This window comes from Scyliorhinus torazame, chromosome 14, assembly GCF_047496885.1.
Source record: "Scyliorhinus torazame isolate Kashiwa2021f chromosome 14, sScyTor2.1, whole genome shotgun sequence".
Lineage (NCBI taxonomy): Eukaryota > Metazoa > Chordata > Chondrichthyes > Carcharhiniformes > Scyliorhinidae > Scyliorhinus > Scyliorhinus torazame.
Window position 1 is genome coordinate 91984033 of NC_092720.1, and position 27544 is coordinate 92011576.

The 27544-nt window shown below is 44.5% G+C and overlaps 1 protein-coding gene and 1 long non-coding RNA gene across 5 annotated transcripts in view; one reads left to right on the forward strand and one right to left on the reverse strand.

The window, feature by feature from the left end:
- Positions 1 to 27544, reverse strand: part of schip1 (schwannomin interacting protein 1) — a 1157911-nt gene that overhangs the window by 218023 nt on the left and 912344 nt on the right. Inside the window, exons 1-2 of one of the 4 annotated variants that reach the window (XM_072474485.1) lie at positions 14017 to 14380; positions 8277 to 8849 (exon numbers count right to left, since the gene is read on the reverse strand). In XM_072474485.1, coding sequence (XP_072330586.1) covers positions 8277 to 8849; positions 14017 to 14022 — 579 coding nt within the window. In that variant the 5' untranslated portion in view covers positions 14023 to 14380. Of the gene's footprint in view, positions 1 to 8276; positions 8850 to 12998; positions 13018 to 13085; positions 13186 to 14016; positions 14381 to 27544 lie in introns of those variants that run through there. The other 3 variants (XM_072474484.1, XM_072474486.1, XM_072474483.1) reach the window with 3 other exon arrangements.
- On the forward strand, positions 13504 to 15045 carry LOC140389880 (uncharacterized). The gene is made up of 3 exons (XR_011934503.1): positions 13504 to 14004; positions 14583 to 14782; positions 14888 to 15045. It is a non-coding gene; the product is annotated as an uncharacterized lncRNA (long non-coding RNA).

A 27544-nucleotide genomic window follows, 5' to 3' on the forward strand; every position in this document is an offset into this window, starting at 1 on the left:
GTGCCCAAGGCATGGCTCAGTCTGTGATGATCATGGCTGAGGGCGTCGACATCATGTCTCAGTTGCTGAGGGACATGTCCCAGGTGCAAATGGACATTGCCGAGGCACTCAACAGCATGGTCCAGTAACTGAGGACCATCGCTGAAGGTGTTAACACCATGGTGCAGACAATGGGAAGCCACCAGGACTAGCAGCACCAAATTACTTATAGAGGCTTCTGGAGTTCACTCCAACTGCCCATCCATCACTTGGGAGAGCCCCAGAGCCCTACGGGCACCGTCAGGGAGGAGGAAGCACTGGAGGCCAACCCAGTGCCTGCCACCAAGGAGACAATGGTGGTCTCTTTCTGAATCCTCCCCTCCTGGCACCGGCAAATCTCAAGGGCAGTGGGCAGAACAGGTTGGCATGGCAAAGCCTCGGGCACCGTTAAGTCGGCTGGGGTCCTCCGACACATCCAGGACATCCGCCAAGGGCATCAAAGGCCACAGGCATGGAAAGCAGCAGGCTGCCTCCACCTTTGGTGTACATCCTGGGGGCACACCCAGACGTAGCACTATATCACAAAAGATTAAACAGAGTGACGAGCACTGAGTGCGCACAGGGGAGGGAGGTTGAGAGATCACTATCTGTAGTTAGGGGGAATGGAAATGTCAAATGTTCACTATTAAAACATGTTACATCCGATAGATGTGCAGCCTCTTGTCATGTTAATCTTCACAGCAGGCATGCCCCCTGCACAGTGGTCCAAGATCAAATGCCCCGATGCCGACCCAGTTCAGAGGATGGGTGTCAGCGTGCGGACGGACACAGCCTTGTCCTGTGAGAACCCGGTGAGGCCTCCCTGGTTCTCTGGGCATGTCGGACCCTTGCCGCAGCCTGTCCTCCATCCTCCTGCGGCTCCTCCCTGGGCTCGACCTCCAGCTCCTCTCGGTCCACCTCCTCCTCAGACGAGGCAGCCTGTCCCTCATCCTCCTCCTCCAGCATATCATCCTGCTGCTGTGCAAGATTGTGGAGGGCACAGCAAACCACCGCAAAAGAGGGTTAATAATATGCTTACATTTTTGGGAGAGATCCTGAACTCGTCATCAGGAGCGGGCTGGGTAAATTGCAAACTAATTTGTGCCTGGCGCTATTCTCAATTTTGATCTTTTCCGCTATTTACCCGGCACACCCAGATCCACGCCGGATGCACTTTGGTGGTTAAATTACACCCTCTGTCTCTGCTTTTAAGAGACCAACATTTACTTTAGTAGACTTGTAAAAGACTCCCCCTTTTTTAAATCAGCACTCCTAGTCCTCAGACTTTCTACTATTCCTTGTAACCTTACAAGCCTCATCTTTTAATCTAAAACTATGCTTAACTTCCTAAGTTACAAATAGATCCATTTTGCTGAGTTTTTCAGTAGAATGTATTTTTTAGAACATTTTGAATTTTCGCCTGTCCCAATGTTTATTTACCACCATAAAGTCTAAATTATTTGCCCAATCAACCTTAGCCAGTGTTCCCCTTATAGCTTTTTAATTGGCTTTTTTTTCAGTTTAAGATTAGCGTTTGTGTAAGATTAGTTTTTGTATTCGGAGCTTGTCACTTTCAAACTTAACATATGGGTTTCAATTGTTTTATCATCACTAGTTCCCAACAGAGTGTTTACTATATGACATTAACTAATTAAATCTGCCTCATTACACAATACTAGGTCTAAAATTGACTTATCCTAAGTTGGTTCCACAACATATTGCACCAGAAAACTCTCATACAGTACTAGAGAGAGAGAGGGTGTTCCAGAGGGATCAACAACATCACTCTGACTAAAGGGAAGGAATGAAAATGGTGCAATAACATTGATTGGTGTAGTATATAGAAAGCCAACTAGTAGAAGGGATGTAGAAAAACAAATTTGCAAAGGAATTACAGAGAGGCGCGAGAATTATAGAGTAATTATAATGGGGAACTTCAATTATCTGAATGTAGACTGGGATGAGAACAGTGCAAAAGGACAAGAGAGGTGGGAGTTCCTGGAATGTGTTCAAGATAAGTTTCAGCAGGGGTATGTTTCCAGTCAAATGAGAGGACAGGCACTGCTGGACTTGGTTCTGGGGAATGGGTTGGCCCAAGTGGATTGACTATCAGTGGGAGAGCATTTAGGGGACTGTAACCATAGTGTCATAAGGTTTAGGTTGACCATGGAAAATGACAAGGAACAATCAAGAGCAGGGATAATTAATTGGGAGAAAGCCAACTTAGATGAGATGGGAATGCATCCGGTGGCTAAACAAGGGGCCATCTTCAAAGAAAATGTACTGCAGGCAATGTCAAGTTATATTCCTTGAAGGGGAAACGGTAGGACCAATAAATCTAGTAAACCTTTGATGATGAGAGAGATAGAAGTGAAAGTAAAAAGGAAGAACTGCGCATACGACAGATATCAGGTAGAAAATGCAAAGGAGATTCAGGTACCAGGAATGGATGAGATGCATCGAAGGGCACAGAGGGAAGTGAGAGTGGACATTTCAGAGGCCCAAGTGATAATCTTCCATCTTCTTTAGACACAGTTTGGTGCTAGAGTACAGCAGAATTGTGAATGTTACACTCTTGTTCAAGAAGGTACAAGGATAAAGGCAGCAATTACAGACCAGTCAGTTTGACTTCAGTGGTAGGGAAACTTCTAGAAACTACGACCAGAATTTAGCATTGCTCGTGTGGGTATGTACATGAAATTTGGCAAATAAGTTGTCGGGCAGGCGTCCTGATGTCATCACGCACTCATGCAATATTTAAGTCACTGCACCCACACACGTGTGAGAGACAGAAGCGGTCCGCCGACAATCAAGCTGGCAATTTAGCCCATTAAGGGGCCGAATGAATGGAACTTTACATGGCCTGTCTGCTTTTACAGTTGGCAGGTGGGCTGTTTGATAAGGTGGCCTTTTACGTTTTAGCTTCAAGCTTGTTCCAGGGCGGGATGAAATAAAACTTTTAAAAAGGTGTCTGAGGTTGGTGTTTGAATGTGCTAACTAGACAGCTTGGCAAAGTTTTTCTGTCGCAATTTATTATTCTAACAGGTCTGCAGCTCCACAGCAGCTGCCCCCAGACAGAGCCCATCAAAGGCGCCAACCGCACCCTCCCTTTTCTCGGAGCCCACCCTTCCTGGCAGCGCTGAGCCTTTACCAGCGCACGTTTAACACTGGCAGCCCATTAATTGGCTAGCCAGTCTGAAATCACATTCCAGGGCTGACCACGGTCACAAGCAGGTTTTGCACCCACTTCCAGGCCCACCAAGTTTGTGCGACCAATGGACAAAAAAGTTCAGTTTGGGACAAAATCAACAGTCACTTAGACATATACAGGATAATTAAAGAAAGCTAGCATGGAGTCATTAAGGGAAAATCATGTTTAACTAGCTTGCTGGAGTTTTTTTTGAGAAGTTAACAGAAGGTGATAAGGGCAACACTGGTGATGCCGTGTATAATGAACTTTCAAAAAGCATTGGATATAGTGCCGCACAGACCCGTGAGCTAAATTCTAGCTCATGGAACCAAAGGCATAGTGGGTGTTTGGATAAGAATTGACTGAGTAACAGGAAAGAGAATTGTGATAAATGGTTGCTTTTCCAGATTGGAGAAAGGTTTATAGTGTTTCAACACTGACCTCTGGGGACCTCCACCACAAATGTGTTTTGTTTTTTTGCGATTTCATGCACTTCCGGGTTGGGTACATACATGCCCGAGGAATGTAAAATTCTGGCCATTGTTTCCAGATGGTTCCCTACCACTGAATTCAAACTGGCTGGCCTATAGTTATTGGCTTCATCCTTGTATTCGATCCTTGGACGAGTTCATCTGGAGTACTGCATCCAATTCTGGGTGCCATTCTTGAAGAAAGATTTGAAAAGAGTAGAGGGCATTCACAAGAATGATTCCAGAGATAAAGGACTGCAGCTCAGAGCAGAGATTTGAAAGTCTGGGATTGTTATCCTTGGAGAAAAGAAGGCTGAGAGGAGACTTGATAAGAGGTATTCAGGAGGTATTCCTGAAGGGTATGGACAGGTTAAATAGTGGAAAACTGTTCCCGTTCAAAAGAGCTCAAAAACTGGAGGGCACAGGTTCAAAATAATTGGCAAACGTGATGTGAGGAAATTTATTTTCACCCAGATGGTGGTTGGAGTCTGGAACAAACTTTCTGAGAGGGTGGTAGAGGCAGGGCCCATTGAGGTATTCAAAAAGGAATTGGATTATTATCGGAAAAGAAAGAATGTGCAAGGTTAAAGAGATCAGGTTAAGAGTGGGATCAGGTAGAATACTCTTTCAGAGAGAGTCAATGCAGGTTCGACCTGCCAAATAACCTCCTCCTGGACTGTAAGGATACTGTGAAAATATGCTACCAGCCCTTGTCTTCTAGACCACCCTTGCCAATTTGGCTGGTCCAGACTGTATGAAGATTATCATCCTTAGGTTTGGACGGTGTGACCCCTACCACCTAGAAAAATGGTAGCAGCAGGCTCATGGCATCATCTGCTGTAACTTCAATGGAAGAGCTGCAGGAAGCCTGGATAAAGCAACAGATGAACAGGAGAACCCCAGCAGAAATTCACATCAGTGTTTTTCAGGGAGGAAGGTCAAGTAGGGGAAATGGATAAATACTTCCAACGTCAAGTATTCAAATACAAGGTATAGCTTTCTTTGAAGAGACAGAGTAGACAGGTAATACCCAAGGGTCAAATGCCAAATCTGAAGCAATATTGCAACACTTGCCATGAACATGTGGGTTATTTTAAGATAATGTTCCCAATGGGGAACTAACAAGATCAGATTGGTTGCCCATTTTCACTTGCAAGGGAAAATAAATCCAATTCAGTACACCAGGCTGTTTTTTCTTGACTGATTATATAATTGTGGGGAAGGACCAATGCTTGGGCAGCACAGTGGGTAGCACTGTTGCTTCACAACTCCAGGGTCCCAGGTTCGATTCCCGGCTTGGGTCACTGTCTGCACGTTCTCCGTGTCTGCGTGGGTTTCCTCCAGGTGCTCCAGTCTGTTTAGCACAGGGCTAAATCGCTGGCTTTGAAAGCAGACCGAAACAGGCCAGCAGCACGGTTAGATTCCTGTAACAGCCTCCCCGAACAGGCGCCGGAATGTGGCGACTAGGGGCTTTTCACAGTAACTTCATTTGAACTTACTTGTGACAATAAGCGATTTTCATTTCATTTCATTTCTTGTCCCACAAGTCCCGAAAGACGTACTGTTGGGTAATTTGGCCAATCTGAATTCTTCCTCAGTGTACCCAAACAGGTGCCATGGTGTGGCGACTAGGGGCTTTTCACAGTAACTTCATTGCAGTGTTAATGTAAGCCTATTTGTGACAATAAAGATTATTATTATACAGGACAGCTTCCAAAGTGAAAACCAACCCGAGGTTAGAGGTCATCTGCCACTTAACGCACTTTTTGATTTTCAATTTGTTGGACTTGGGCAAAGAGATCCAAAATATTGAAAAATATTAATTTTGCATTTCACGAGTTGTTCAGTATTTTAGACTGGATGTTTCGCATCGTTTCTGTTCAGTTGACTTAACCAAAATAGAGTAACATTTGGCATAAAGTGCTTGGACATCCTACAGTAACTTCTCAGTATAATCAGCTTGGATACCCTACAGTAAATGTTCAGTATAATCTGTTTGGTTATCCTACAGTAACTTTTAGTATAATGTGCTTGGTTATCTTACAGTAACTTTTAGTATAATGTGCTTGGTTATCCTACAGTAACTTTTAGTATAATCTGCTTGGTTATCCTACAGTAACTTTTAGTATAATCAGTTTGGTTATCCTACAGTAACTTTTAGTATAATCTGTTTGGTTATCCCACAGTTTAAAATACACAATTAAAAATCCATGCTTATGTCTGATAAGCAAATTCCCACAAGACATTTTTACAAAACATAATTACAAAGTAAAACCCGAATCCACTTTGTAAATAACAAAAACTATATTCCTGTCATTCTTGAATTTAACAGAAATTTTTTTCTAACACAGCAGAATTTAGGAGATGCTCGACTGTGAATTACATTATTGATCACTGAGCAGATGAACATTCTGCAAAATCAAGCCATTGCCCAGCAACATTTTAGAAAGCACATTTATTCCCCGCCCCCCCCCCCCCCCCCCCCGCCCCTCCCTGCCCACTTCCAAGTCCAACAAACGGATAATCAAAAAGTCTGTTAAGTGGCACAAGATATCAAGAACCTCAGTTGATTGTCTTGCATTGGTCTTCCCCCGGTCCGTCTTCCCCCGAGGGGCACGGTTGAGTAGGCAGGCCTTCATGAATAACCATAGCCGGTAAGAGAATTGTACCTGCACTGTTGGCCGCACTATATCATGAACCAGCTGTCCATCCAACTGAGTTAAACCGGCCCTCCAAGGATTCCCTTGAGGTTTGGGACACCACCAGTTGGAAAGCTCTTTCTAAATGCAGTACGCATGAAAACATTTTCATATACCCAGCATCACGTAGCTCCAATGAGGACAGAAGGGAAAACAGGTGCTTTTGAAGCACCCTACATTGGACTGTTGGAACCACAGTGTTACAATATAATCTCTCAATGCTGCAGTCCTGAGGTTGGTGGCAATGCACATTGAGAAGCGATGCTGCTCACTACAGCTCTCCTGGTATATGCTAGCAAGGATTCAAATCAGCATTTCAGTTGTCTAATAATCAACCACTTTGACTGAAGGTGAAAAATAGAAAGCTGCAACTGAAACCTCTGAAGTCTAGTGGCCCCAAGAAGACACACCCGATGATGAAAGACCACAATGATCATAAGAGAAAAATGTATGTTTCCTGAAGCGTCAATATGGTGAAACACGGCTGACACACTGAGCAATCCAAAACCTGTTTTAGACTGCTTTGTTGATGATTAACGAGTCAGGCTAGCTGGCCAATATTACTAGAAGAGGCACTAGATACTTTTTCAATAATCAGCTCCAATACAAGCCCGAATATGAAGGGTGGTCACCGCTGGGCAAGTAATTTTACAAAATATTTAATAGTATTTCCAGCACAGAAACAGGTCACACGACAGATGCCTATTCCATGCTGGCAAGTTCCATGGCTTTTGTAATCAGATAATATAAAGCACTACCCGCATGCACACCCAAGGGGCTCTTAACCCTCGTCTCTTGCCAACTTGTGCCAAAACTCTTGAATTGGGCAATATGGGGAGCTAGCATACACTGAATTCCAGGCAAACAGGACTTTACCCAGAAGGGTTTCTCAGTAATTTTGTTTGGAGAGTCTTAACTCAATTGATCATCAATACTTGTTGCCTGTGTCAAACCCTCAATTTTGTAAAAGTATTGGTCCCAATCAGCATTGGAAATGCTGCAACTGGCGCCATTCAGACAGGAAACTGCACACTTATCTGGTTACATTAAAAAATGTCCAACTTTCAATGCAGCATTCAGAAGTACTGTTCAGCGGAGAAGTCCACACAGCGAGCAGCAGAAAGAATCAGTACAGAAGTCTTTTATGGAACTAACTGCCTGCCATATGGCAAGTTTGCATATCCAATTTGAATGTTAGTGAATGGTTGAATGGATTAGGGTGGATAGAGGGATGAGGTAAATTAGTAGCTTAGTAGGATAGCAGGTGGGCAGGGTGGGATGGGTCAGGGCGTAGTTGCGTCAAGTCGGGAGAGGTAGTCAGGTCAGAGATTTGTCCGGTCAGGTCAGGAGTAGTTGGGGTGTTGGTCATTGGGGGTTAACCTGGTTGGTTGGGGTAGGTGGGTCGGGTCAATGGGGGATCAGTTTGCGTGATTGAAGGGGGTCAGTTCTGCAGTTACCCAGGTGATAGACTAGGATTTATCTGTCAAACATTTCCTGGGTTATTAATCAGGTGAGTAAATCGGAACTGTCCAAAGTCTCCGACTCCAACTCAGATTCAGAGAATTTTACAGAGGGTTCTGGGGAGGAGGAGAATTCCCGTCAGAAGTACAAACTTCCTGGGCACAGAGGTCAGCACGTCAGACCTTAGGCAGGGTCCTGAAGTGCCTCTTGGGTCGTGTAGCTGGTCTCCGATGATCTGGAGATTGGAAGATCTGGCCCATAGATTCACTAAAATCCCTACTTCTCAGCCTCACTAATATGTAGCCACTCTTTTTCCAGGTATTTTGCATTACATGACATCATGAATAATAGAGACGAAAATAAAGTTGCCAATAGTTTCACATGTAGCAAATATTATCTTAAAAATTGGAAATAAATAACTGTAAAGTTCTAACTTACTGAAGTGAAGTTTGTTTTTGCCTGGTTCTGGTTTTGTGCTTCTTGCTCCTGGAACTGTAAACCTGCAAGGTGCTTCTCAAGGGCTTCCCAATCCATGGTTGGAAGCTGTGGTTCTTCTGTTACAAAAGTCCCTGAAGTCTCCAACTGGTTTGTGGCTACACCTCCACCAGTTATTCGCAATGCCTTCTGCTGCTTTGGAAGAGTCTTATTTCTTTTTCCACCTTGTTTAGTCGGTGCGACATTGCCATTTTGCTTCATTTCACTTGCAGTAACATTAGAAGGTACTGGTGGGATGACTTTAACTTCTTGAAACTCCTCCGCTAAACTCCTGCTAGCAGCTTTAACAAAGCCATTATTCTCAGAGTAGTCACCATATTCACTTTCCCACTCTTCTATCACCTTCTTTTTATATATCTGATAATCCTCATCTTCTTCATAGTCCCCCAACGTGGCAAGATCCAGACTTGGAGAGGATTTGTACTCAGAACATGGTGTCACTTTGTTGGAGCTTGATTCGGAACTTGCTCGACTGCATGAGTCACTTCCCAAATCCATACCATCTTCCCTGTAATCCTGAGGAGGAAATACAATACAGTTAAATGCAACATTATTATTTGCCAAAGTTAGTTCCAAATCATTTCTTAAAATTATTAAATTCTCAAGTAGTCCTTTGGTAGTACAGAGCTGGTGTTGCTCAAAAAAGACATTTTGTCGAAGCGTTTCATCTTGCATTCATCAGGACAATTGCAAGAAAAGTAGCCCTCTTTGTGTTTCCATGTACAGAGGGTGAATTTGAATGGGTATAAATACTAATGTTAATTATCCAGTGTTTCTGCAGCTCTGTCTCTGCAGTTAGTGAGCTGGAGACTTCCTACTTTTATAAATCACGGATGTTGCACATACTAATCACAAAAACAATGGATTTTATTTAACACTAGCTCAAAAATTTGCAAATGAAATATACTTCTTACATTTCAAAGCGGAACAATGCAGTATATTTTGAAAATGTAACAATTTTATCAATACTATTCATTCGTGGTCAGGTCTGCAAAAACGTTATGCCACAATTTAATTACAAAATATCTATTTTCTTGAACAAAATATTTACTCCCGCTCTGTTTATAATTCATTTGCATCTCTATAAACATGAAGACTTTAAAAAGTTTTAAACAGGCAATATCAACTTATTTGTCAACCATCATTCACGGAGTCCTGTATTTGCTACATATCAAGTGGTTATTTGCTTGGATAAAGTGTGCAGAATTTTACTAAACAGCAATACTGTGTGAAAAGGATGACAATCTTTTGGTCCGTCACACCTGTCAAACAACACAAAATTTATCTTTACTTATATTTAGAGGGTATACCATTGCCAAGAAGCCAAAACATAGCCCATGCAGAACAATTGAGTTGTTTTAAGATAAAGGAGAGTCCTTTCTGATTGAAATATTGTGTGGACTGAGCCATTGATCCAAAGATAAGCTTGTTTCGGAGAGAGAAAGTAACCACCATTTTCACAGAATTTAATTAACCCTCAGGAAAATAAGCTCTAAATGTCCATTTTGTTTCAAGTACTTTTGAGTATTCAATGATGAATGTACCTTCCTGGCGACATCTAAATCTCATGAAAATCTTTTGTTTTTTAAATTGTCAGCTAATTTACACCCACTGAAGAGATCTACTCTTGGGAGTCCAGGAAGCAGGGAACCAGAATTATTAAGGATGTCTCAGTGATGCAGTAAATGAAAGACTGGGCTTTGACTCTTGTGACCTGCAGTCAAATCTAGGCTGGCCTAATTTTTTTTCCACCTGCCGGCTGCAAAAATCCCATGTGAAATACATTTGGATACTCTCTACCCAGTTATCACTGAACTAGCAATCCAGAGACCCAGAGTAATGCTTCAGGAGACCCAGGCTCGAACCCCACCGCTGCAGATGGTGAAGCTTGAATTCAGTTCAAATCTGGAATTTAAAAAGTCTAATGATAACCATGAAACCACTGCTGATTGTCCTAAAAACCAACCTGGTTCATGTCAGGGAAGGAAATCTGTCACCCTTATCCAAGCTGGTCTAGGCGTGACTCCTGAACCACAGCCAATGTGGCTGACTCTTGGGGAGGAAGTGACATAGTGGTACTGTCACTGGGTTAGTAATCCAGAGACCCAGGGTAATGCTCTGGAGATATGGGTTTGAATCCCACCAGGGAAGATGGTGGGTTTTGAATTCAATATTTAAAAAAATATCTGGAATTAAAAGTCTAATGATGACCATGAAACGATTTATAAAAACCCATCCGGTTCACTAATGTCCTTTAGGGAAGGAAATCGGTCATCCTTACCTGGTCTGGCCTACATGTGACTCCAGACCCACAGCAATGTTTTTCTTTTTTATATAGACATAGAACATACAGTGCAGAAGGAGGCCATTTGGCCCATCGCGTCTGCACCGACCCACTTAATCCCTCACTTCCACCCTATCCCCATAACCCCTCCTAACCTTTTTTTAGTCACGAAGGGCAATTTATCATGGCCAATTCTCCTAACCCACACGTCTTTGGACTGTGGGAGGAAACCGGTGCACCCAGAGGAAACCCACGCAGACATGGGGAGAACGTGCAGACTCCGCAGACAGTGACCCAGCAGGGAATCCAACCTGGGACCCTGGCGCTGTAAAGCCACAGTGCTAATCACTTGTGCTACCGTGCTGCCCAAATGTGGTTGACTCAAATGCCCTCAGGGGTGGGCAACAAATGCTGGCCCAGCCAGCGACATACACATCCCATGAATGAATAAAGAAAAGAAAAATTAACTGTCCGTAGCCACTCAGTTCAAGGGAAATTAGGGATGAGCAATAAATGCCCACACTACATGAATGAGTTTTTAAAAAAATGCCTGGGCAGGAAAATCTGAAATACAGCCAAGTACTATAATCAAGATAACATGTGACTGAAACTTAAAATTGCAACTCTCCGTCTCAGACTGATAACTATGGCATAAATCTAGCCTTAATTAAGGAAGTGCGCAAATGATCCACTATCAAACAACCTACTTTTTGAAAGAATTGTATTTTGCTGGTGGGAGCATGGATGCCAAGAAGATTAGTTGGTGCCTGAATTTTTATGCTTTGCAAACTTTAACTGTGGTATACTGTAGTAAACAGAATCTAAAATCATGAACATTTACATAAAAGTACTTTTGTCCACCATTGCTTGACACATTTGTAGATCAATTCCTAACTACATTCGGTAAAGTTACAAAGATCAACGTGTCACAGGAATTACAGCAGTTAATGCTTCACAAATACACTATAAACCACTACAAAAAAACAACATTGTGGAATTTAGTGAAGAGGATTGAAATTTATTACTGGTTAACTGCTCAGACTATGCCACTAAAAGGATGCTCATAGAGCTGGTTACTCTCAATTCTGCACTCTTCTGAAATGATTTTCCAGACAGAAATCGGGATACATTTTATAAGCCACAAACACAACCAGGATTACGAGGTGGAAATTACTGGACACTCACTCGATATGTTTGGACATCTTGTGATGGATCTTTAATTGGGCCAAACAGTTCCCAACGGGACTACAACTAGTGTTCAGCCAATCAGAACACCGCAGTGTCAAACATTGACAGAGAAATGCTTTGTTGGACTGCCCCACTGGTGGCAACACATATTTATATCGATCATAAGACATGCTTGTATATTTTACTTTGCAGACTGCAACCTCGAGCACATGATCCACAGAAACACAACATGTCAAAGAAGCACAACCAGTCTTATCTTTTTGTCATTTAAATACATTGTTCTGGTGAAGAATTCTGACCCTCCCTGAGGGGATTTTCTTCCCCTGCATCACATCCTTGTTTCCTGTACATATGCACAGATAATGGTGATGTTGAATACTGAAATAAAGCAAGGAACACTCCATTTAATTGTTTACTGACTGATGATTGTACATCACATTCTACAAATTCTAGCTAAACAGATAATAATTTAATTTCCATCGCCAGGCACATTACATATAATAGATTCTTAATGAGAATAGGCCATCTTTTTGATGAGGCTAAATGCAAATAGCCTCCAACAGCATGTTCTGGACAAATTAAAAACAAAGCATTTGCCGGCACTGAAAATTATTTCCCAACACTCCCAATTTCCCAACACTCCTGTTTTAAGCTATTCGTCAGAAGCAGGTGCAGTTTATTTCTAAATAAGCCACAATCTTGGGCCTTCAGGGCCTAAGCTGCTGCTTCTGGGGTGTTGTGAACGATTTGGCAGCAAAATAACACTAAGTATCTGCATTGCAAATGCGGGTTTTGCTGGAGATCTGTGTCCTGGTGAAGGTCCCAACCCTTCCTTCCCCTTTTCCAAGAGAATTACAGAATGCGCATTGGCGGCAAAAAGCCATAACTGACAACAACAAAAAACAAGACACACACACCCAAAACACAAAATATAAACTCCAGGAAGTTGGGAGCACCGAATCATTCCCCTTTCCCCCTGATTTTAAGCGGTTTGTCTTGAAGATGTTATATCTGAATAAAAGGGAACAGAAGAATAAGGAAATAGTTAAACTCATTCGAAATGTGCAAATCAGGGGCTGGCAGAGAGAGGAGTACCCCCACCACCCAGCGTCCCCGTGCCTCACTCCGGCTACTTCGCTGCACAGTAACCCGCCCGCCGAGCCAAACTGAGCGGCAGCAACATACATCCCAACCTCAAAGTGTCAAACAAAGGGGAACTTCCCAGGGAAAGGAGACGGAGGAGCAGCAAGCCTGAACTGCGAGCACGATCCTCTACTTACAACGGGAACCATTCAGCTACACATGGAGGCAGCTAGCGGGGTTTCAGGAGGAAAAAAAAGAGGAGCGGGGTCGCCGCCACCGGTCTCTTAAAAGGGAAATGCCTGGGTTGTCCCTCGCTCGCTCATCCCACACGCCTGTTTTTTGTGTGTGTGTATTTCTTTTTTTTGGGGGGGGGGGACTTGTCAGACAGTGACAAGATTGTAGTGGAAGTTTCAATGAGTGCGAATTGAACTGAGGGCTAGGTTCCCAATGAAACACATGCAGTCTGAAGACATTGGAGTAAAGGCTTAAAATAAACAGTTGCCGAGGTGGAAAATGAACTCCACCCTGTCGGGTGCAGAGTAATTTTGTTGGGTGTTGTGGTTGCACATTCACCGTTTCCCTTTTAACGTCATTTTTTTTTACGTCAGCCAACAAGTATGTGGATTTGGAAAATCAGTTCTGGCAGGTTGGGCTGGGCTGCGCCGCCCCGGCACTGAGTCACAGACAGCTCGGAGCGATCAGCCAGACAGTGGCTGGAGCAGACCCGCAGAGAGGCGGGCAACACCTCAGGGAGCAAGTAGCAGGGGTGGAATCCAGGCCAGTGTAACACCGCTAACACTGTCCCGCTCAGCTAGCTGGGCCATTTCCAAAGCAGTGGGAGTATTCTCACTAAAGTTCCATCTGCACACCTTCGACAACATTGGGGTTAAATCATCGCAAAACAATGTGCATTTCCCCAACTAATAGCAACGGTAGTTCAGAAACTACTGGGGCGGCGGGGGGTGATTTCTCGCAGTGTTCACGTGAACAGAAGATGCAGAGGGGAAAAAACACGACAGAACTTGTGGAGATTCTCACCACTGTAACCAGATAGATACAACTACACAGCGAGGCACACTAGTGGCGCCACAATTGCAGCCTGCACCCACTTAAATGGTCAGTACTTACAGTCATTTTCTCATCCAAAATCTCCCATCAAGTCATTGGTCCGGTTCAGATCACAATTTTCTTATCCATACGAATCGTTTATCCCTTTCCTTTTCCTCCGGAGCCCATCCCCTCCAGAACTCTAGTTCGAAAATAATTCCTCAATTCACTTCAGCGCGGAACAACCAAGCTCAGATCTCCTTGGCGGCCGCGGGGAGTTAAGGGCGACAGACAAGACTTCTCCCAGAATAAATGTCAGCCAAAATCTCTCCCGGACTGCGGCGATGCTACAAGAACCAGCCGGCGCCTCCCAAACTGAGAAGCCTTTCTTTCCCCACTCCTCTGGGTGCCCAGCCTCCCCCCTACAAGCCTCGACCTTGTATGAAAACGCCTGCCTCATCTGATTAATTCATGGAAGTTGTGTTTTTTTTGTGTGGGGGGGGGGGGGGGGGAGTGCTTCTCGTTTCCGCGCGTGTTTTAAATCATTCATCACATGTTCGTGCCCGTCCTTTACTTCATTTTTACGAGCATCATCCGTCAAGCGGTTAAGCACCCAGAGCCACACTGACGCATATCTTTCTGTTCAGAGGGCGCGAAGCCAACGAAACACCTCCCCGCCAGTGCACACCTGGATTTACGAGCTGAAGTTAGGTGAACAGCGATTGTGCATTTGAAGAGGCTGCGAAAAGTCTATTTTGCCCGCCAGTTCCGCCAGGCTTTTCTTTCACTCTGGCGTCAGCTTTTAAAGGCTCAAATTCGGCCAGGCGCATTCCGAGACCGAGAGAGTGTGAGTGAGGAAATCGGGTTTGAAGGATTTCTGATTTTTATTTCTGCCCTTTTTTTGTTGTTGTTGTTGAGTCGTAGTCTGCCTATTTTGTTTTTTTTTGCTTAGTGTGCTGCAGTGCAATGTCCCCGGCACTGTCATCTCACCGAGGGAAGGGAGCTAGCTGCCTCTTGTGGGGTTCAATGGACCAACTTGAAGATTTCGTCAGAGCCCCAGACAATCCCGCCCCCGGCAGGAAGAATTAAACAGTTTCCATGACAACCGAATCCCAAGACTGCAACTCTTTATTTTACATCAGCTTCATTTTCTCCTATCTGCTCGGGTCCTTTTTTTGTGTTGTTGGTTGAGTTCGTTCTTTGAGAAAGATGTCACGCATTAATTCAAAATCAGATGAGAATTAGGATGTGGAGGGGGGGGGGGGGGGGGGTAACGTGCCTCGAAATCCAACTGCTTACTTCTGAATGGGTAGAATTTAAAACTCTCCTGAAACTCTCGAAATATGTTCCTAGTAGGTCGAGGAAAATCGCTCAGTGGCAAGCCACACCGGCTCCTGCTAGCTAATCTGTGCTTTAATCTTTACGCCTCATTTGCTATCACAAATAATCTTGCCCCCCTCCACCGCTGCATCATTGTGTTAGGTTGCACTCATATTGTCACCCGCTGGCCTGCAAGTATTGGAGGAACTATAAACAGTGCCTGGAGACGTGGCCAGCTAATATAGTGTACAATATATTGATACAATTAGAAACGTTGTAGATATAACATTTGTATCAGTCTGGGAGAATTTAAAGCCGTTTTATCAATGTTGCCATTAATCAACTAGTTTCATCCAGACTGGAGGAATTAATGTGCATGATCGAATTTATATAATGCTGTTTTCAAGCACAGCAAAATGGGTAGTTCCTCACCACCATCCCGTTCTTTTATTACCCAACGTTAAATGTAAAGGATTCCTGTAAACTATTTTACATGAGACAAAATACACGGGGGGTTGAGTTCACAGATGTCAATGTCTGGTGGGTTATCGTGCCTACTACTGGCTGCACACATCTCGCAAATGGTGCGCCTGTAATTTCCTGATAGTCGCAGCTGGCATGAAAGCCCCTCGTCATATCACAGCCCATGGTGACATAAATAATAATAATCTTTATTGTCACAAGTAGGCTTACATTAACACTGCAATGACGTTACAGTGAGCAGTCCCTGGTCGCCACATTCCGTCGCCTGTTCAGGTGCACTGAGGGAGAATTCGGAATGTCCAAATTACCTAACAGCACGTCTTTCGGGACATGTGGGAGGAAACCGGAGCACCCGGAGGAAACCCACGCAGACACGGGGACTCTGCACAGACAGTGGAGTCTGCACGTTCTCCCCGTGTCTGCGTGCGTTTCCTCCGGGTGCTTCAGTTTCCTCCCACAAGTCCCGAAAGATGTGGTAACAGTTAGGTAATGTGGACCTTCTGAATTCTCCCTCTGTGTACCCAAACAGGTGCTGAAATGTGGCAACTAGTTATGAATGAAAGGTAAAAAGAGGGCAAACTAACCAGTGTACAATCTGTAACTGAAACAAAGATTCTCAGTGGAAGTAAAAATGTTGAAATTGCCACTTTCCATGTGCCTACAGTGTCCAGCAATTTGGCAGGAAATTGGTAATAGATTATAATAGAAATAGAGTAACAGATTAATTAGGGATGAAAATGAAATGAAAATCGCTTATTATCACAAGTAGGATTCAAATGATATTACTGTGAAAAGCCCCTAGTCGCCACATTCCGGCGCCTATTCAGGGAGGCTGGTATGGGAATTGAACTTGCTGCTGGTATGCCTTGGTCTGCTTTCAAAGCCAGTGATTTAGCCCTGTGCTAAACCAGCCCCTTATGGGCAACAACTTTGGCCCAGACAGCGACGCCCACATCTCAAGAATGAATAAAAAAATATATATTAGCAACCGTTGGGGTAAATGTAAAATAGCACGGTGGCCCAGTGGTTAGCATTGCTGCCTCACGGCGCCGAAGTCCCAGATTGGATCCCGGCTCTGGATCACTGTCCCTGTGGAGTTTGCACATTCTCGCCGTATTTGCATGGGATTTGCCCCCACAACCCAAAGATGTGCAGGGCAGGTCGATTGGCCATGCTAAATTGCCCCTTGGAAAAAAATGAATTGGGTACTCTAAATTTAAAAACAAATGTAAAATAGCAAGTGACATGAAATACTAACTGCCCTGCCTATTTCTTCAGAAGCTCCATTAAATTTTCCACTAAATATTTATAAATTATAACTTCTGAGGAAGGAGGGAATTTGCTATCACGAGTAATAACAGGTAAGTCTGAGAGCCACCATAATCCTAAATGAAATGTGACCAATTAAATAAACCATGTTATGATGTACAACCCCCCCCCTGAGAAATCATTGGCCATTTTGTAAAGTATTAAAGGCCCATATAAGACCTATAAATTTGGTGAACTGAATTAATTCTTAATGAAGGATAGGAGAATATTTGGAATTATTAATGCTGAAGGAGGGCTGCTGAGGGAGCAAGATGTGACTTTACATAAAATAATATAGAATAGAAGGGAATCAGAGACAATTTAAAAAAAACAAGCAGGAGAGTTATGCAGTGAGGAAAAACAAACCATTCATCAGTAGTCAGGAAAGAATTCAAATGAACATTTTGAAATACCATCCATCAAGGTGAAAAGAAATGGAGGAGTGAAAATAATAGATGGTGTAAAATACAGTTTAAGTCCAACATTTTCTAGTATTTGCCATAAGTAGTCATTCTACAAGATGGTATGTAACCATAACACAAATTGCAGAGCAGGGAAAATCATGTTCATATTATCGAAGAAAAGGTGTTTTATGTGGATATAATACGTTTGAGTTTAAGCTCACAAGACAGGCCATTAGTAGGAGTCACATGTTTATATTGGTCCCAGGAGTAAAACTGAATGCCATATCTCAGAGAGATTTGAAGAAATTATGGAATATGTCTAAATTTTAGGAAGACCAATACAAAAGTGATGGAATAGTCAACAGCAAACATGTGTCTGGAAGACATTAAAGCGATAAGGTGGAACAGAACAGTTAAACAGAAATTGATTTATCTCAAGGATTATGTTGCTTGTCTGAAGGATAGCAGATCAACAATGATAAACAAGTCACCAAAATAATCCACCCAAAGCAAGAAATACTATTGGGTTTGCAGAAGAAATGTCAAGTACGGCTTGTTAGCATGGGTGACTTTGGGGCGTAAAGAAAATTGATGAAGTAATGAAATGGGTGAACTCATTAGTGACTTGACAAAATTAAACAGCAAATTGTGAAATTGGTTTGACCATAAAAACCTTAAAGGGAAATTTCAGGTTTCTAACTTGTGGGAATATTCTGCATAGAATACAAATGCAAAACATTTAGCAAGTTAAATATGTTTTAGTTTTTGGCGACTGAAGTTGAATGAAACAAAATTTAAGAAACACGTGTTTACTATTCCTTATAGAAGCTACAGATTCTTACATCTCCACTTCAGAATTATATCATAAAAATAATTTATACTTGGTGCTGTGCATTCTAAGGGTCTTGACATTTGATGGATGACAGAATCATTTGGAGTTTGCCCAAAGTGAAAAACAGTGCCAAATGGTGGAAAATAATTCAAGTTACCAAACAAGTTAATTTGAATAATGACAATTATCTGTTTGAGTCACTGAACTGATTTTCCTGGTGACATCAATGCTGGTAAGCATGCTTTGCAGTTGATGGTTTAACACTTTTCGCTTTGAGTACATGTCATGTCCACAGTGCAGAAAAGATAGGTAGAAAACCCCCCCTCCCCAAATGGTCGATTTTTCACAGTAACCTCATTTGAAGCCTACTTGTGACAATAAGCGATTTTCATTTCATTTCATAATGCATGTAAATTCTTCAACAAAAGTATTTTGAGAAGATATAGGGCTGGATTCTCCACACCCCGACGCCGAAATCTCATCCGGTGGCAGGGTAGAGAATCCATTTCCACACATGAATCAGGACCGGCGCCGGTTCCTCGATTCTCCGACCTCCGAAAAGCGGCGTACCCAGGAAGTACGCTGCGCCGCGTATCACTCACCTGCGGCCATTGCCAGAGGCCCGTCCTGCTATTCTTCGGCGGGGCTGGCCGAAGTCCCAATGGCGTGGATCTAATCTGGTCCTGCCGTTCGGGATACACGGCCGCCATGGTTGGGGGCGGGCCGATCGGAGAGCCGGGGGGGCCTCATACGGGGCCGGGGTATTTTTGGACGGGTGGTCCGGGTCTGAGTCCACCATGGAACACGGCGCGGCCGCATGCGCGGCCCGTTACCTGGAAGTGCGGGGACCCTTATCTGCAGCTGGAGCTGTGAGCTTCACGACGGATCCCTGCTAGCCCCCTGCAGGGCTGTGAATTTGTGGCCTTTTGATGCCAGTAGTTATTGCGTGAAAGGCCACAGTTTTCACGATGCCGTGGGGACATAGTCCCTGAAACGGAGAATCCAGCCCATAATCTCTCAGCTAATTGCTTGAAAAACCTAATAATTGGAGCGAGAATCATAAACACAAAAAAGCCTGGGAACATTTAAGAGACACCTAATCCTGAATTCTGTCAGTTCAGAATAATCCAGAAAGATCAATAAACATTGCACTGATGCATCAATGACAAGATTAGGGCTGTACTGCTGCAAAAGTGTAATGAATGTTGGCAGCCTTTTGCTTGTGGCATCATATTTATTGACTGATATGGAGGCATGGTATCTGCAGATTGAGAAGCAGTCACAAAGTATTACAATTGTCTTTGAAAGGTTTGCTTTACGGTGTATGCCAATAGCATTCATGTTAAAACTGACCACAAGCCTGAACAACATTATGTATGAAATCTTTGAGAATACAAAGAATGATGATCACGCCAAAGAGGTATCCCTCAAAGACGTCAAATACACATGTCAAATATAAGGATAGTGCTGATGCACACAGAAGAACTGTGACACAGCATGTTAAAAAAGCAATGAATAGCTTGATCTGGATTTAAATGCAGAATAACATAGTGATCACAGCAGAAATTAGGTTAATTTGAACAGGGATAGGAAAAAATTATTTAATGTTTTTGTGAGACAACTGGGGCGGGATTCTCCCACCCCCGTCGGGTCGGAGAATCGCCGGGGGGGGCGGCGTGAATTCCGCCCCGCTGCTCCAATGCCTGCTGCCCAATTCTCCGGCATCGGTTTTCGGGCGGGAGCAGGGATCGCGTCCGTCCCCCCCCCGGCAATTCTCTGGTCCCCGATGGGCCGAGCGGCCACCCGTTTTCGGCCAGCCCCGCTGGCGTGAAATAGACAAGGTCCATACCGGCGGGACCTGGTTTGCGGGGTCCTCAGGGGGTGCGGGGGGGGGGCGGGGATCCAGCCCTCGGGGGGGGGGGTAGCCCCACAGCGGCCTTGCCAATGATCGGGGCCCACCCATCTGCGAGCGGGCCTGTGCCGTGGGGGCACTCTGTCCCTCCGCGCTGGCCTCTGTAAGGCTCCGCGATGGCCGGTGCAGAGAAGAAACCCCCTGCGCATGTGCAGGAAACACAGCAGTGGTTCTGCACATGCGCCAGAACACGATGGTGGTCCTGCGCATGTGGCACCTCGCGCCGGCCGGTGGAGGCCTTTCGGCGCCGGTTGGCGCGGCGCCAACCACTCCAGCGTCTGCCTAGCCCCTGGAAGTGAAATGAAATGAAAATTGCTTATTGTCACAAATAGGCTTCAAATGAAGTTACTGTGAAAAGCCCCTAGTCGCCACATTTCGGCACCTGTTCGGGGAGGCTGGTATGGGAAATGCGGAGGATTCCGCACCTTCCGGGCGGCCTGACACCGGAGTGGTTCACGTCACTCTTTGGCGCCGATATGGGCCGCCCCGCCGATTGCGGGAGAATCTCGGCCCTGGTTCTCAAAGCACAGGTCTCATAAAGTGGACAATGACCTCAAAGTAAACATTTTATATTTCTTAAAGTTCAACAGAGGAAGATACTATCTAAAATGTGAGTGGCTAACAACGACTCACAAAAACCTGTGTGATTGGGGCGGAAGGATCGAAGTGTACTGAAGATGAATTAATATTCCATCAGTGTGGATAAACAATAAGATTTGATACCAAAAAGCTTGTGCGAAGAAGTTATTGAGAGAGTCATGGGATTTTTATAAATTAAGAAATATAGAAAGAAAATTGGCACACTTCATCAAGCACTTCCCCAAAATAAATCAGAACACTGTCCATATATCAGGATGTGGCTAATTTTGCTTCAAATAGAAATCAAATCAGTAAGAACTTATGAAAATATATCTTGCACTGCAGTGGCTGTGCCAAAAAGCCATTATTGACTTGTATATGACAAAGAAAGATGAACTTCAAACTTACTGACTGCCACTCAATTTCCCTAGAGCTCTACTGCACAATACACACCACAAGTAGTACAGTGATAAATTGTGTGAAGGATATTGTCTCCAGACATTAAATGCCGAATTAAGTCTTTGGTGACAATGGGCTATATTTTGCAAGTACTGAGGTCAGATCGTTTGGCTAAGAATGTGATTTCATCAATACAACTTCAAATCCAGTTTATCTACAGGGGAATTTAGTACAGTCTGTAAAGAATCTGAAACAAAATCTTTTAGTTCATCACCCCCCCCCCCCCCCCCCGCCAATACAGGACGAGGTTTCCATCAGTGTCACTACTCATGGGAATTAATAGCTGATCCAACCATCAAAGAAAAATCACTGAAGACAGGTAACTTAGAGATGGTAAAATGTAGAAAGAGCAACAAAACACAAACAAAAGTTTATTTTAGTGTGAGAATATAAGTGGTTGTTTGCAACTTGGTTAAGGGATCACGGCCACCTGTTTAATACCCCAGTCACTCTATGTGGAAGTCAATAGTGAGAAAGGCGTATCACGGGCAACTAATCTATTATCGAGAGTTTTCCAACCTCCAAAAGTTAAACGTTACCCCAAAAGGTGAATACTGGAAATCTGAAATAAAATCAGAAATGATGGAAACATTCAGTAAGACTGACAATTTGTGTAGAAAAGCCTTCAACCTGAAACATTACTGTGTAAGTGAATGGATCTTAGAGTGAGTTAAAATTAAACCGATTAACTCTGTTTCTTTCTCCACAAATGCTGCCTGAACTGCCAAGTGTTTCCAACGTTTTGTTTCTCAAGTACTGAAATTTGGTAAGAATAAATGCCTTCGAAATTACACAACAATCTATGCACAGACAGAAAGCATGTCAAGGTAAGAGCATATTTAAAATCACAGTGGATACACACAGACAGAGTTCATTACTTAGAAGTAATCACTGTGGAAGAGAAAATGAATGACAAATAGACTCCTCTTTCAATTCCTCAGCCGAAAATAGTAAGGGGATCAAATAATTATAAATAAGCACAACTGTTTGTTTTGAAGGAAGAAAATGCTGCAATATATCAGTATCAATTTGAGAATTTAGAGATGTTTCCTTATTACCATAAGTATCACATCAACGTTGCAAATAAATAACTGGTAAATCCACACTGGATGTGTTAATTTGTAAGGTGAGGTTTCCAAGCTGATAATGAACTGCTGAACATTGCCGTATGTTTTCATTTATAATAGATCTAGTTCTTTTAACATTCAATCCAGGATTGCAACATTAAAAATAAGTCATAAGAATACAAAAGGAAATAGGAATATACCATACAAAGAACAATCAAGAGGTGATATGCATTTTCCTGGACTTACTATTGGAACATGTAGCTATTGGTGCAAAGCCACATTAGTGTAAAGAACTCAGCACCATTTTTATATTTAGATGTGGCTATTTAGAAGGGAAAACTCCAATTTCAGATCATGTATTGCTGTATAAACCAATATCCTAAAATCAAAAAACTATTGCGGATCATTGCATCGACTCTAAACGGTGACAAAATTCATAATGCTGAAGTGCAAAGGGACTTGGGAGTCCTAGTCCAGGATTCTCTAAAGGTAAACTTGCAGGTTGAGTCCGTAATTAAGAAAGCAAATGCAATGTTATTTATCTCAAGAGGCTTGGAATATAAAAGCAGGGGTGTACTTCTGAAGCTTTATAAAGCATTAGTTAGGCCCCATTTAGAATACTGTGAGCAATTTTGGGCCCCACACCTCAGGAAGGACATACTGCCACTGGAGCGGGTCCAGCGGAGATTCACACGGATGATCCCAGGAATGGTAGGCCTAACATACGATGAATGTCTGAGGAACCTGGGATTATATTCATTGGAGTTTAGGAGATTGAGGGGAGATCTAATAGAAACTTACAAGATTATGAATGGCTTAGATAGGGTGGACATAGGGAAGTTGTTTCCATTAGCAGGGGAGACTAGGACCCGGGGGCACAGCCTTAGAATAAAAGGGAGTCACTTTGGAACAGAGATGAGGAGAAATTTCTTCAGCCAGAGAGTGGTGGGTCTGTGGAATTCATTGCCACAGAGGGCGGTGGAGGCCGGGACGTTGAGTGTCTTTAAGACAGAAGTTGATCAATTCTTGATTTCTCGAGGAATTAAGGGCTATGAAGAGAGAGCGGGTAAATGGAGTTGAAATCAGCCATGATTGAATGGTGGAGTGGACTCGATGGGCCGAATGGCCTTACTTCCGCTTCTATGTCTTATGGTCTTATGGACTCCATGGCCTGAGAGAAATCTGACTGAGGGATGACGACCATTCTCACCTCAATTAAGCCAGCTATATATTCCACCATTTTCCCTGTCAACACAATGGAGGTGTATCTTTTAACACCAAATCACACTTCCTTGGCCTGTCCTCCTACTCCTCTGGTATTTTCATCCTTCGAACATCTCACCTCTTTCACTTTTATCATCTCTCATTTAAAATCCCCGCTCTCGACTGCCCACCCCAGTATCACTGATGTATCTTCACAACGTTTCTTTCTTAGTCTCTGCACCTAGCACCTTTTCATCCTCTATGATTTCAATCTGCAAACATCATAATATCTCTCCAATGAGATCACCACCTCCTATCCTTACTTTATCTGCACCTCCATGTAAATTCCCTGGGATGCAGACTTGAATGCATATGGCTGATAACTGGTTCAGCCATTCACCATAGCTGCTGGATCACAAAAAGCACCTGCTCGTAACTCCTAAAACTGCTTACTATTCTAGGATCATCATTGAATGTGTCACATTTGACCCCAAGGTGAGCTTCCAACCACATATCAATGTCATCACCAAGACAGCCTATTTTTACCATCATAAAATGCCGGACTCCTTCCCTCCTTCAGCTCCAGTTGCTAAAATGTCATCCATGCCATCGTTATTGCTAGACTCAACTATTCCAATCCGCTCCTGGCAGGTCTCCCACATTTTATCCTCTGCAAACTTGACATCTTCAAAAATTCTGCTGGCTTCATCTTTATTTGCACCAACCCTGTTCACCTATCACCCATATTCAATGACCTGTTGGCTCCCTGTTAAGCTATGCCTTGATTTTAAATTCCACATACTTGTTTCAAATCCTACAGGGTCTTGCACCTTACTTCTGTAATCTCCCCCAAGACCCACAGCTCAGTACTCCTCTAAATCTGGCCTCTTGAGCATCCCCAATTTTAATTACTCCACCATTGGTGGGCCGGCTTTCAGCTATCTAGCTCCAATGCCCTGGAATTTCTCTCCCTGAGCCTTCTGACTCTCTTTTCTGCTTAAATATGCTCCTTGAGCCTACCTCTTTGACTAAGCTTTTGCCCTCTAATATCACCAGAGGTGACTCAGTGTCAAATTTTGAAGCACCTTAAGATGTTTAAATTTATTAAAAATGCCACATTAGTACAAGTTATTGGTATTATTATATGTATGGATCACATGTCAATAGATAATCATTTGTAAAAGGCATGGATGCATTAGCGTTAACTTCACATCGGTGCTGGTTGACCTAAGCTAAGCTGCCACCTCCAAAAAACAGGGGGAAAGTGGAATCTCCCCGAGCAGGTTTCTCCAGAGTTCCATTCACTGGCATCACCTGTCCTGTTAGCCTCTGGCGACATTAAAATTTGCTTTGTATTGACTTGTACATAGAACGTTTACATAGTGTCTTCGTGGCCTCAGGATGCCCCATAGAATTTACAGCTTGAGTACTTTTGAAATATAATCACAGTCGTAATGTCTGAAATGTGGCAGCCAATTTGCATCCCGCCAAGGTCCACAAACAGTAAAGAGATAATGATCAGATAATCTGGTTTAACGATTTTGGTTGTGAGATAAAATATTGGACATGGCAGTAGCAGCACCTCTGCTCTTGTAATAGTGTAATAGATTTTGTTTATACCTACCTGGGAGGACAGATAGAACCTTGGTTTAAAGTCACACCTGAAAATGAGCAATTCTCAAATGCAGCACTCCTTCAGAGCTGGGCAGAGGTGGAAATTGAACCCACAATCTTCCGAATCAGCGGAGGGGTTGACATGGCTGAGGCACAGTAAACACCTAATATAAATATACAAGCACCACAAAGTGGCAATCTCACACTATTTATTTCAATTCAATTGATCTCAGTTTGCATACAAATTATATTTTTGTTGATGCAAAGATGACTTTTTTTTGGTGAGATTCTTAGGTGGCAATTCATGCAAAATTGTGGACAAGCCATACCTGGGCAATGTTCTGTAGCGCACAAAGACTCCGTGAGACGAATAGAGTGAAGTCGATGAGGCTTTATTAAGCGTGTCTGTTCCCCAGCAGCCCGATAGTAAACTGGCCTGCGGGGGAAGGCACCGGCTTCTTATACTTCGCCTTCAGGGCGGAGCTTGAGGTCAACGGCCAACCAGGACCCGGGATCTGTCAGCCAATGACATTAGGGCTTCCAGTCCCACATAATCCCCAATACATACTACCAATTCACCCCTTGTCAAAAATGAACCCGGCGGGGTGATGCTTCGTATGGTGGTAAGGGTTTACAGGGCTGGTCCTGGGAGGATAGAACAGTTACATGGTAGTACAGTATTGGACAGTATCGTCCTGTTACAACTATTTACAGAGGGTATAGGAAAAACAAAATGTTCATTGAACAGTCCATCTTTGTTTTACATCGACGCCACGAGTCGGTCGGGCGGTCTGGTCGTCCGTGTCGATCGCCTCGGCCCCGGCGGTGGTGGTGGTGCTTGTACCAGTGTTGTCGCCTCCGGGAGCCGCACGGTTTCAGCTGTCAGTGCAAAGGGGAGGGGGACTGATACTCCTGGGAAGGGGGCGGTCGTGGGGTGCGGCGGTGGCAGGAAGGGGGGCGGTTGGGTTGATGGTGTCGGGGGGGGGTGCGTGGTGCCGGCGGGCGCCAGATCCCGCAGGGAGACCGTGTCCTGTCGGCCGTCGGGGTACTCCACGTAGGCGTACTGGGGGTTTGCGTGGAGGATGTGAACCCTTTTGACCAACGGGTCCGCCTTATGTGCCCGCACGTGCTTTCGGAGCAGGATGGGTCCTGGGGCCGCCAGCCAGGTCGGCAGCGACGTTCCAGAGGAGGACCTCCTAGGGAAGACAAGGAGACGCTCGTGAGGCGTTTGATTAGTGCTTGTACATAATAACGACCGGATGGAATGGAGAGCGTCCGGGAGGACCTCCTGCCACCGTGAAACTGGGAGATCCCTGGACCGTAGGGCCAGTAGGACGGCCTTCCAGACCGTGCCGTTCTCCCTTTCTACTTGCCCGTTCCCCCGGGGGTTGTAGCTGGTTGTCCTGCTTGAGGCTATGCCCTTGCTGAGCAGGAACTGGCGCAGCTCGTCACTCATGAAAGAGGACCCCCTGTCGCTGTGGACATATGCGGGGTAACCGAACAGCGTGAAGATGCTGTTCAGGGCTTTAATGACTGTGGCCGCGGTCATGTCGGAGCAGGGAATGGCAAAAGGGAAGCGGGAGTATTCGTCCACTACATTAAGGAAATACGCGTTGTGGTCGGTGGAGGGGAGGGGCCCTTTGAAATCGAGACTGAGGCGTTCAAAGGGGCGGGAAGCCTTAATCAGGTGCGCTCCATCTGGCCTGAAAAAATGCGGCTTGCATTCCGCGCAGATGTGGCAGTCCCTTGTGACTGTACGGACCTCCTCTAAAGAGTATGGGAGATTGCGGGACTTGATGAAGTGGTAAAACCGAGTGACCCCCGGGTGGCAGAGGTCCTCGTGGAGGGTTTGGAGGCGGTCAATTTGTGCGTTGGCACATGTGCCGCGGGATAGGGCATCGGACGGCTCGTTCAGCTTTCCGGGCCGGTACAAGATCTCATAGTTGAAGGTGGAGAGCTCGATCCTCCACCTTAAGATCTTGTCATTTTTAATCTTGCCCCGCTGTGCATTATCGAACATGAAGGCTACCGACTGTTGGTCAGTGAGGAGAGTGAATCTCCTGCCGGCCAGGTAATGCCTCCAATGTCGCACAGCTTCCACTATGGCTTGGGCTTCCTTTTCCACTGAGGAGTGGCGGATTTCTGAGGCGTGGAGGGTTCGGGAGAAGAAGGCCACGGGTCTGCCCGCTTGGTTAAGGGTAGCCGCTAGAGCTACGTCGGAGGCGTCGCTCTCGACCTGGAAGGGGAGGGACTCGTCGATGGCACGCATCGTGGCCTTTGTGATGTCCGCTTTGATGCGGCTGAAGGCCTGGCAAGCCTCTGTCGACAGAGGGAAGGTCGTGGTCTGTATTAGGGGGCGGGACTTGACTGCGTACTGGGGGACCCACTGGGCGTAATACGAAAAGAACCCCAGGCAGCGTTTCAGGGC